Source organism: Pygoscelis adeliae, unplaced genomic scaffold, assembly GCF_000699105.1.
Source record: "Pygoscelis adeliae isolate BGI_AS28 unplaced genomic scaffold, ASM69910v1 Scaffold62, whole genome shotgun sequence".
Lineage (NCBI taxonomy): Eukaryota > Metazoa > Chordata > Aves > Sphenisciformes > Spheniscidae > Pygoscelis > Pygoscelis adeliae.
In genome coordinates, this window is record NW_008824401.1 from 2688468 (window position 1) to 2700140 (window position 11673).

Here is an 11673-nt window from a genome sequence, read left to right on the forward strand (position 1 = left end):
GGTCTTCCTTTTTTCCCTTTTTAAAAATGGGGGTTATGTTTCCCCTTTTCCAGTCAGTGAGAACTTCATTGGACTGCCACAACTTCTCAAATACGATGGATAGCTCAAATACAATGGATAGTGGCTTAGCAACTTCATCCGCCAGTTCCTTCAGGACCCGCGGATGGATCTCATCGGGTCCCATGGACTTGTGCACCTTCAGGTGCCTTAGATGGTCTCGAACCTGGTCTTCTCCCACAGTGGGCAGCTCTTCGTTCTCCTAGTCCCCGCCTTTGCCTTCTGCGGCTTGGGCAGTGAGGCTCAAGCACTTGCTGGTGAAGACTGAGGCAAAAAGTCATTGAGTACCCCTGCCTTCTCTGTATGCTGGGTAACCAGGTCTCCTGTTTTGTTCTGGAGAGGGCCCACATTTTCCCTCGTCGATTTTCTTTTCCTTCTCTCCTGCATTCACAGTTCTCTTTCAAAAGGGAACTGGTCCTGCTTTCAAAATAGATAACGTAAGTACCTATTGCCAAGGGAGGATTGAAACAGTGATCCTGATCTGACACAGGCATCTATTTTTGACATTCAGGGAGACACCCAAGTCTGAAAGAAGGTCTGGTTTAACACATTCCTTTCACCAGCTTTTCCTTTCGCTGTTGTATCTTATTGCTGAGACCTGAGTTAGTGCTATTTGGTGTGTTACGTGTTTTACTTCAGACAAAATGTAAGAAGCTGCCTGACATGCTGTAGGCTCTGCCCTGGAACAGGCCTGCTCAGTATAGTGACAACTCTGAATCTGATTCAGGGACACCTACCTTCCATGTGTATTTTATAGGGAGTGTAGTTATACAGTTCAGGGCTGTGGATTCCTTTCTGGAGGGTTAAGGGTTGGAAGCGAGGTGGTGTAGTGCCAAGCAGCCAAGGACCCTCAGTCCTTACCTAGCTCCAAAAATTTGATGTTCTTCAGCCTTTTTAAGTTCTCTCTGTTTCTGGGTGGTTTTCACAACAGTCTTCGGTGATTTGGTTTTTTGGGGGCAGGGGATGGGGGTATTTTTGTCTTTGCTCGTCATTTAGGACATCTAGCATAGATGTGCCTCTAGAGGATTTTTCAGTATAAGTGCAAAAGACAGAAATAAGTTAGTAGCTTTCTTTTTAAGGAGAGTCATTTTGAAGGGAAAAAAGCTCTAGACAAAGGCACAAGAAATTAGTTCAGAGACTGTCTATAAATATTAGCTAAATATTTCATCAGTGAAATCGGTCTTTGAGTTAATAAAACCAAGTTGCTGGAGCCTTCCACTTAGGTTTAACAAATCTCCTTGCTTCTGTATGCAATTCCTTCACTAGTCAATGAGGTAAGTTTCTGTATTAATAAGTTGGTCTGTTTAGATTTGTATACATTTGAACAGGATGCTCAAGTTGATGATTCTAGTTAAACTATGCTAACTACATAGTCCCTGTGGAGTATGTCCTGTGAGCTGTGCTTCCCAACTGGTGGGAGGGAAGACACTGAATCCGTTTTAACACTGTGGCTATTGACACCAATCCAATCCTGGAATAGCCAGGAGAGTGGGACAGGGTGTCTGGTGAGCTGGTATTAGGAAGGGGAGACCCTGGAAGGAGGATGTTTCCAACAGGCGCTTCATGGGTTCACTAAGTGTTGGCTTGCCTATTTTTTTTTGTTTTGTTTTTTTCCTCCAACTGTTCTGGGCAAGCTGCCAAAAAGGAATCCCAATAAGCAATTCATGAGCTAACAAGAACTAAAATGATATTGGTGTAATAGGCTATTTTTGTGTCTCCTCCCTTTCTCCCCCTCTCCTCCTCTAATAGGAGATTTTACTACTTGGATGACAAAAAAAAAAACAAACCCCAAAAAGCCATACAGGAGGTGCCCGGGTCTTCTAGTGGCTGCAGCCCACCCCGTTAGAAAGGCTCAGCCTTGAAAAGTGAGGTTGGTTTTCCTTTTTGGCTTTGGAGCCTAAGTATGGGCACCTGACCAAAAGCAATCGGGATTTGGTGACGTGTGTTGCCTGCCAATAGGCTGAGCTACCAGGACATGTGTCCTCTCCCTGCTGGCGCTCGCAGGCTGCTGGGGTTTTTGTTGTGTGCCTGCATCCTGACAGCTGCATGGAGCGAGTCCTGAGAAACTGTAAGCCTCTCTTGTCCTGATGGTGAAGATAATGGTACTTGTCAACCCCTATAAAAGCATTTGCATGCTTTAAGTGTTTATGATGTATTGGTATGAAATTACAGGGGCAAAATAACTTAGTCGATGTCAGAGATTAATGCATATTTTCTGCCAGTCAGCATTACTTGGAGATGGCTGTTCTCGTTGACTGAAAAGTTCCATTTTCAAAACATAGTTTCAGCTCTTGTATTATTCGGAAAAGTTTTATGTCCAAGACAGTGTTTAAAAATGAAAACAAATTTTAAAAATCCCCACACTTAATTCTATGCATTTTCTTTTTGTAGATGGATTGAATATATTATACAGTTGTCATTCTTACGGCAGTTTAAATATAGATGTGGTGTATTGATTGAGAGTGTTGGACATGTAGTTGAAGTCAGAATTTAATTTCTCAGGTTATGAGATTTGTTACTGAAATTCTAATAGTCTTTATATTGAATTTGGTATGTGGATTCCAACTTCTAGTATTTTTGAATGGATATGTTTTGTAAATGCTAAACACACTCTATAGCTGTAGATGTAATCCATCTTTAGTTTGGGATAGTGTAAAATGAATCAAATCCCAGTTAAAAATCTGTAGAATACTATATTGATTTCTGTCTTAAAATCCCCCTCCAAAAGTAGTTGGGACTGCTCGACTGTTTTTCTTAACTTGTTTATTTACGAGGATCCTGAAAAGTTTATTTGGAGGAAAGAATTTCCACCATCTGTCTTAGTTCGCTTGTATTCTTACCTACAATTAGTAGCCTATCTAAAAGGAGAAGCAAGAAATAACCTCTTAGGCTGCACATACCTGTGGCTCTTCCCTCCAGATGAAGATTTGGTATGGTTCATTTGTGCCTTGAGCACACTGGTACAGTCTACCTTACAAGGCCCCTACCCGGGACTAACTTTCCATTTCTTCTGTTTTAAGTACTGTGTCTGTGTGTTCGTGTAGACTGCTGGTTTGAAACCTTTTTATAGTTGGGCCTCTCAGTGCTGCCTTCTCCAGAATCCCTTGCTGTTCTCTCTTCTGTCCTTTTATCGTCTTCTCCTTGCCTTCGCCCTTGCCAGTGTGGTGTGTAAGGTGAGCAAAGCGGCAGAGCCTGTCCTTGCGATACACTGCATACTCGGCTTTGGGTCTGAGCTGGATATTGTTCCCAGCCAGGGGTCCCTCCTTTAGGCCACTGGATTTCCTTGGCCAGGATGCTTGTAGTTGCGTTGCGAGGTGCCAATACACAAATTGGTGTTGCTTGGGCCTTGGCTGGTAACTGTTCCAGTTCTGAGCTAGCTAGTGGTGGGGACAGCGGAAGACTGGTCTTCAGGAAATAGCGTATGGGCTTCCCCTGCCGTTCTGCTCCCAGTTTGCTATTCAGGTGTCGAAGACCATTTGGGATATTTTTATTTTTTTTAAGGTATCCACATTTGGACTTTGGGTGGCCTGGCCAGGTGATGGATCTGATGTACACATTAGTGACAGCAGAACTTGAAGGTGGAAAGACGCCTTTCATAGTGGAGTAACTTTTGGATTTGCACTAGATTTGTGTGACTAAATGTGAGAGGGAATTGGTGTGTTCTTGACAGGAGGCCTTTGGCTCTAGCAGCTTGTTGACCTTTTGGCCTTGCAGTAGGTTTTGTTAGTTCAGGCTTTTCCCTAGCAAGAAATCTGGCTATTGTGTTGTTTCTTCTGGAGTTACTTTTTTGGGACACTAATTGAATTTAGTTGCTTTCATGTTTGATTGTTTCACGTGAGTGGTGCTTGCAATGTTAAGTTCATCCTGAGATTTGGAATCTGTATCTCATAAAATTAAAACCAACGTACAATATCTGGAAGTGTTACTTTCAAAAGACTTAGCTTGGGTATTTTGGATCATCTTACTCATATGTTATATTGCACATTCACTGAAAGGACAACAGAATTCATAAAGAACACCTTTGCAAGCATTTTAAAAAATTGAGATCAGAACCCTTTTTAAAGCATGAAAAATCATTTTTTGATAAAAAAAAATTTTAATCAGTATGGCCTGCAAAGCATTCATGTAGATGGTAAATGAAGTTGGCTGAAAGGAAGTTGACAGTATGGGTAATTGTGTAACTAAACTAACTAGTGATAGACTTGTACAGTTTACTCACTACTTCCTCTGCTCAATTTGCTGTGTTGATTCAGGGAAAAAAGTTGCCTCTTCTCCTAGCAGGGTAGTCCCAAACGGGGTGGATGGGGGATTAGTCCCCTTGTTGCTGGTCCAAACCAGAAATTTGGGAGGTGCCAAATTCCATTTGTCTGAAAGTCTTCCCTGTTAATTTGTGTCTCTTGTGATCAGTGAAGTTGGAGAAAATACTTTTGATTTTCTGGGAAGTATCTGAACAAAAAATTTTGGATGTTACATTTAAAAAAAGAATAGTGAACTTGATTTGCATATGCACTCATTTTCATGCAATTTCTGTTTTCTCTATGTAAATGTGGCCATTTTTAGAGCAACTCATGCAGATGTCTACTTGATTCTCTGTGGAAGTTCAAATAGTTCAAACTAGTAGCAGTTCCTTAACTATAGCATTAACTCCTTAAAGTGAGAACATAAACTATGTGGTGAGCTTTTTCAGTAGTGTTTTACAGCTTTCAACAGGATAGTGTTCAGTGTGGAGCTTATTTTTATACTATATATTAGCTATATTTATAATGTTTAATAGTATGTGAACAACACTGTTTTGGTCTGGATTACATAAAGGAAGGAATAAAATTTCTTTATTTGTGGCATGCTAACTTTTTCAGTACTTTCTACACTTGATTTCTGTGAATATTTCTGTTTTCTGCAAAATGAAGTGCAAGCTTAAGGTTTTTATTTTGGACTCATAACATGCTGTTCTTGTATCACTAGAATGGAACACTGATTTATTCCCACCCCCCCCACCCCCCCAATATGGCAAGAGTTAGATTGGCATAAAGCTCATATAGTTACAATATGGAGCCCCCACTTTTAGTCTATGCACCAAGAGCAGTGGGGGAGCTGTAGCGTTGGGGAAGGGAGGGGAGAGCGTGGGAACATTCTCTGCTTCACTTTTTCAGGAAAAGATGTGAGAGGAAGAATGTTTATTTTGTACGTAGCATGTTGGAGATCTCATTACAGAAAGTGTAAGACATAGCATTACCCACATGCCTAGTGTTGAGAACTGTAGCTTTCCTCTCTCTAAATAAATATCTCTCTAGATGCTGAAGATATAAGCTGTCCTCTTTAAGCTTTTGTGTTGATTTTATTACAAGGGAATATTGAAGTTGAAGAATTGAATAAGTACCTGCAGGTTTGACTGTGAAATTGTCTAGAAGTTAAACACAATGATTTATCATGTTGGTTTATGCAGAAAATAAGAAAACACCATTTTTCTCTGTTCATTGCATTTATGTCCTTTTAGGATGTAGCAGTTTTAGGTATTGGCTAAATATCAGACAGTTTCAAATGATCAGTTCAGTGTCTTAGTTTGATCCTGAAAGGCTCAGTGTGTAATCAGAACCACCAAATTGTGGTGCATCTCTAATATGCTTGTCTAATTCAGTGCTGTATAGCTTGAAAACCCCTTCTTCTTAGCTTTTTCTACTTTTGGCGCTAATTAACATTTAGATGTTTCATGATCATTTCTTAAGTTCCTCTGCAATGTGAAATTCATGTCTACTTAGGGAAAATAATCACCAATTTACTTATACAATGCATATAAATTAACCAACTCTTTTGTTCCATCTACATTCATATGCAATCAAGAGAACCAGTTTAATCATGCTTTCCACTGTAAGGCACCATAGCTTGTAAAGCAAGGAGAAAAATATTTTCAGCTATGCATATGATATCAAGACCTCCTAGAAAATTCTGTTTTTAATGGGTTTATTGCATTTTGACACATTCAATGTGAATATTGAGAGAAGTATAAAGTAGTTAGGAAAGAAAGTAATCAGCTTTGAGTACTTTAATAAGGGATGCTGAAATGCGTATGGGAATTTCTGCTGTGTTTTATCTGTTTGTCATGTTTTAAAAAGTGGGAATACAAACAAATATTTGCTCTAGATCTCAGAAGCAGAACCATCTGCAGCAACAACTCCCTGAAACACTTGTGTGCCTGTTGTTTTAGTGGGTGTGAGACTATCCGGCTCTATATGTTGTTTTATCCTGCTATGTCTTGCCTGCTTCTTGATCTGTGGGATTTTTGCATCATATATTTGTGTCAGAACAAATTATGTGACTCAATTGATATCTTGTTTCTTCAGACAGGTGAAAATAAGAGATTTTGACTGAAGATAAAATCTTTATTCCCCAGCCTTTTTGACAATACTAGTACAGGTTTCTTATCTCAGATGTAAAAGCTAAAGGAACATGTTGTTGGAATTAAAGGGCTCCTTCCAGTTATATCTGGATTATTCTTTTAAGTGCTCAGGGGAAAAAACCCTATTAGAAATTACTGTTTGATATTAGCCTTGTACGTCGCAATTGCTGCAGTAAGGAAAAGAATGTCCTTATTTGATCAAGTCAAGTTATGTGTATGTGTAGGAGAGGGAGAGAGTGGCCTGAAGTGTGACTAGTAGCTAGGACAAGATAAACTGATTGAACAAATTGTATTTCTCTACATTATGCTTTCCTTTTGATAATGTCCTGACATTGTTAATCAGTGTCTTTTGCAGTGTCAAGAAATAGAGCGCTTCTCTCTCAAAGCGAGGAACACAGTAGAAAGTTACCTGTTCAGGACACTAGTATGGGGTTTCCCACCCTGACCTAGCTGGTGGGATAAGAGGTAATTAGGTCAATGCAGTTCTGACCTTGGCACATAAGAAAGGAAGGTGATTGAGGTGGGATTAATCACAAGCTATAAATTCATAGTGCCTAAAAAAAAAAAAGTCTTGTCACACATATGTGTGTATAAATATGTATATGTTTATATAAAATGTGTATATAAAGATAATGTAAATGAGCTCCTAGGATAACTATAGTGTGACCATTGTATGGCTATATGACTCCAACCTGTAAACATGATCATGAGATGCTGAGCCCTGTCCAGCTAAGAGCTGTGTTTGGCTAAGGGTAAGGGCTTAAAAATCTTCATGCCCTTTTCCAGAAGCTCCAGTTCCTCCAGCCTGGCCTTGAACATCTCCTGCTGCAAACTGACCCTTTCTCACTTGCTCAGGCTCTGTTCACCTTCCTACAAGTGCCTTGAAGAAAGTGCTTTTGGCTATCCAGCTGCACCAGAGTTTGCTAGTAGGAGCAGGGCAGTACTAGAAGCTGTATTTCCTCCCTACTTTCATGTCTGGTGAGAGCGTTATTTAGGCCAATCTGTCAGGCAGTTCTGCCTCATATAATACCTTGCATATGATAATGCTGTCCGTCATCTGAAATGGGATGTGTATGTTACATTTTTCAGCTAATCTCAGTTAGGATATATACAGATTTGTCTGCTATTGTACTGAAAAAAAATTAAGGACCTGTATCTGTTGATTTAGTAAATTATTAAAATGAATGGGAGTCTTAGATTTCTGCAGTAAATTATGGTGCATGAAAAAAGGTTTCATTGACTTAATTCTTAAATTATTTAAAAAGGATGAGGTTAGAAAATGTGATTAACTCCCCTGAGCTCTGCATTAATAGCCTTCCACTGTTCTTAACTGTATAAGGGTTGCACTGGGGATTAACTATAGTCTTAAGTTTGACAGTCTAGGATGGGAGAATTAATAAGAAAATATTGAGCAGTGTTGAGTTTAGTAATAGGATGACATCAACTTGTAACTGCCTTTTAAACTGTCAGTGCAACTCTCCCTTCCTTTTGATCTTGCATATTGTTGACAACGTATGCCTAGAGAAGTATACCAGGACACTGCAGGAGTTAAAATTTTAAACCTCCTCATTGTTCCATAATATTTTAAACTTTTTTTTTTTCCCTTCACAGGAAATGACCTAGAGGCCTTACAAATACATTTGTGCGTTTTTGTTCTGAGTCTACAACTGAGGGCAAATGCAGTCTGGAAGCACCACTTAATGTTACAACGGAAACAACTACCTCAACAAACAAGGAAAGGGGAAGAAGGCTTGCAATAATAAACACTCTAATTTTTAATAGCTTATACTTGCAAAGTCTTCTGTAAACAGAGTCCAGATTTTTTTTTCCCCCCATCCAGTATTAAGAAGAGACACTACAAGTAAACTAATATGGCAGACTGGATCTGTCAAGACATTTGAAGATATTTGATCTGCTGACATAACGATTTGCTTTTTCAAGGAAGGAGCCTCTGCACTGCTTTTATAATCGCTGTTGATCAGTGGTTTGCTCCACTTTTCCTGATATTACTAATGGGGAAATTGTATTAAGGTATTGCTTCTAAAACTATTATTTGCATTGACAAAAATAACTTTTGTAGACTTAACAGCAAGTGACAATAATATGCTCATGAAGAAATCGTAGGTGATAACTTCGCTGCTCTAGCGTTGCTTTTCTGTGTGCAGAGTGGAATACCAAACAAGAGACAGAGCATCATTAAGATACTTCGGCTTGCTTTTTGAGTACAGTTTATAACTGCAGCAGGGCTGCACTGAACACTGAAAATACGAAGTCAGCAAATCTGCTGCCTTTCTCACTGCTGATACAGATTATACAGACGCTTGCCTTTTTGAAATGCCTTTTGTCAAACCTATGTACACAGTCCTCCGCTGTTACTGTACATAACTATATATTTGAGGAAGGAATTTGACAAGTGATTGTTAATTCAAGAAATCTTTGGACAAGCACTCACTTATGTATTGCTGTAGTGCACAAGAAAGCAAAATGGACTATAAGCGGCGCTTTTTGCTTGGCGGGTCCAAGCAAAAAGTGCAGCAACACCAGCAGTATCAAATGCCTGAGCTAGGCAGGACCCTGAGCGCACCGCTGGCATCTACAACCCCAGCATCCCCTTTGGTCTCCTCAGCTGCTGCAGGCAGCTGCAACCACCCTGTGTCCCACACTACTCCGATCGCAGACATCCAGCAGGGAATCTCCAAATATCTGGATGCACTCAACGTGTTTTGCCGTACGAGCACTTTCCTTACAGACCTTTTCAGCAGTGTATTTAGGAACTCGCACTATTCTAAGGCAGCTATGCAACTGAAAGACGTGCAGGAACATGTCATGGAAGCAGCGAGTCGACTCACAGCAGCAATAAAACCAGAAATAGCAAAAATGCTGATGGAACTGAGTGCAGGAGCTGCAAACTTTAAAGATCAAAAAGAGTTCAGCCTACAAGACATTGAGGTAAGTTACCTCGGAGGATGCTGTTTTGCATGTGAATCTGTATCGTTCCTTCTTAATTGGACTTCTCTTCAAAATAATTTCTACACCAAAAGTTCTCTCTGCCTTACTTTGTATTTGTGGGCAATGCTGGTGAAAAGAGAAACCCTTCATTTCTTATGTTTTCTTCTTGAAAGTATTAAGTCATTTGCAGTGCCTGACTTCCAGCTATGTTGAATTAGGTATTTAGTAGGTATTTCTGGATAAGAACTTGTACTCCTATTTAAAGATTTCATGAAATAAGAAAGATGAGTTATAATTAAATTGTACTACCTATATAATTCTAAATGGTAGTCTTCTCTATGATTTAAACTTATAACCAGCAATCCAACAACCTCTTCTTCGGGGAAACCATGCTTAGTTTAAAAATAATAGTAGTGCAAAACAAAAAACACCCAACACCCTGTCCCTCCAGACCAACTAAATAAAAGTTTTAAACAATTTTCTGTTTTATGTTAACTAATGTTTCTAACAATATTAAGCCATCATATTCTAAATTAACCTATACTTTCCTTAGTATTATCCATTCTGAGGGGAAACCTGGACACTTGGGCGTGGCGTATTGTCATCAGTGTTTGCGTAAAACTGCATATTAGTTGACTAATGATCGAAATTTGTGTAAAGTAATGTTTTATCACTCTTCAAAATATTTTTTGTCTTTTTGAGCTGTTGTGCTTAAAAGGAAAATACCGTGCTAGCATGAGAGATTTGTGCTGTAAAAATTTGTCATGACTTTGCTGTAATTTCTGTACGCTGGCAGTGAGTGCCCAACAGTCAGAATTCAGAGGCTTTGAACTTAAGAGAGGATCCCCAACTCTCATCGTGCCTGGCTGGGTATTTCTGGGTATTTCTCCTGTAGTATGTAACAGGCAGTGTTAAGTGATAGTCACATATGAATCCCTGGTGTTTTAAGTAGTTCCTAGCGTTTAGATGTATTTCTTTACTTTACAGCAGTCTTTGCAAAGTTATTCCTACAGAATTCCATCCTGAGTGGACGACTTATTTTTGAGTTCTCTTAATTTTGATTTTAGATTTCAGGTAACTTTGTAAGGATGAATGTTATACACCCATGCTTATCAAGTATTATCTGCTTTCTATAACTGCACAAGTTATGGATGAAGTAGTGAAGTAGAATGCTATCTGTAGTACATAATTATAGTGAGAAATATGACTGACAGTTTTCAGTGTTGTATACTTAGTATAGAATGAAGTAAGATTGGCTATATATTTGTTATAAATGCCTTGTGTAGACTGGTATTTTTGAAAACAATCTAATTTAAACATCACTATGTTTAGCTAAGGCTGTAGGAAAAAATATCTTTTTCTTTTTTAATTTAAGAATCAGTGTGAGTTTGTCATTAAAGACCTTGATAATACCTGTGCTGAAAGACTTTATTAATTAAAAAAAGCAAAAACATATGAAGCACTACCTGTCTTCTAGGGTTTTTTTATGGACTTTGAAACTCTGTCTTGCAAAGTGTTGGCGACTATCTGCATACTGCTTTTATAACCTAGTCAAGCAATTCTAGGTGCTAATTCATACCCTGCCCCACACACTGTATGGGGAGAGTGCTTCTTCAGTAGTGAGTGGAGTTCACGAGCAAAAACAGCATTGTTTGCATAAGTTGGCTGCATGTCCTGCCAGCTTAAAGCAAGTTTCTCTAGCTTTGCTTTGGTCCCTGCTTTACCTGTATAGACCTAACCCTTGTTCCTGAGCTCCATGTGCACCTGCAGTGCTCTCTTCACCAGGCAGCTCTACGGTAGGAACAAATGTAAACAGAATGCAGGCAAAACAGCTGGATCGCTTGCTTTTCTTTTTAGGCATATCTTGTGGAAATTGACCACTTGTCATCGTACTTTTCTTATACCTTTTCTTAATTAAAACTCCATCTTGCACATAGTCAATATGCAAGATTTATGGGAACTTTTGTGTAATGAGACAAGTATTGCATTCTGCTTTTGCTTAAGAACCGGCAAAATTTAAGTATTTGACACTGAGTCATATGGTTTTGTAAGTCAGCCAGGGAGCATGGTTCAGATGACTTAAGTATATGGGCAAGCTAGTTGGATGATTGTGCCCAGGAAGCAGTTATCAGTTGCTCACTGTCGAAATGGACCTTGGCAGAGGTCAGTATAGAGAATATATTTAAGTTTGTAGGTGGCTTGAAAGTATGTGATATAAGTATATCAACACGCCAGAGGGACGGGATGCCATCCAGAGGGACCTGGACAAGCTG

General features: G+C 39.3%; 2 protein-coding genes across 2 annotated transcripts in view; one reads left to right on the plus strand and one right to left on the minus strand.

Moving 5' to 3' along the window:
• GPI (glucose-6-phosphate isomerase) overlaps nt 1–1049 on the minus strand; it is a 73004-nt gene extending 71955 nt beyond the window's left edge. Inside the window, exon 1 of the mRNA XM_009320317.1 lies at nt 919–1049. Coding sequence (XP_009318592.1) covers nt 919–1049 — 131 coding nt within the window. The remainder of the gene's footprint in view (nt 1–918) is intronic.
• Nucleotides 1050–8068: 7019 nt separating this feature from the next.
• Nucleotides 8069–11673, plus strand: part of KIAA0355 (KIAA0355 ortholog) — a 32793-nt gene continuing 29188 nt past the window's right edge. Inside the window, exon 1 of the mRNA XM_009320264.1 lies at nt 8069–9400. Within this exon, the coding sequence (XP_009318539.1) occupies nt 8906–9400 (495 nt within the window). The 5' untranslated portion in view covers nt 8069–8905. The remainder of the gene's footprint in view (nt 9401–11673) is intronic.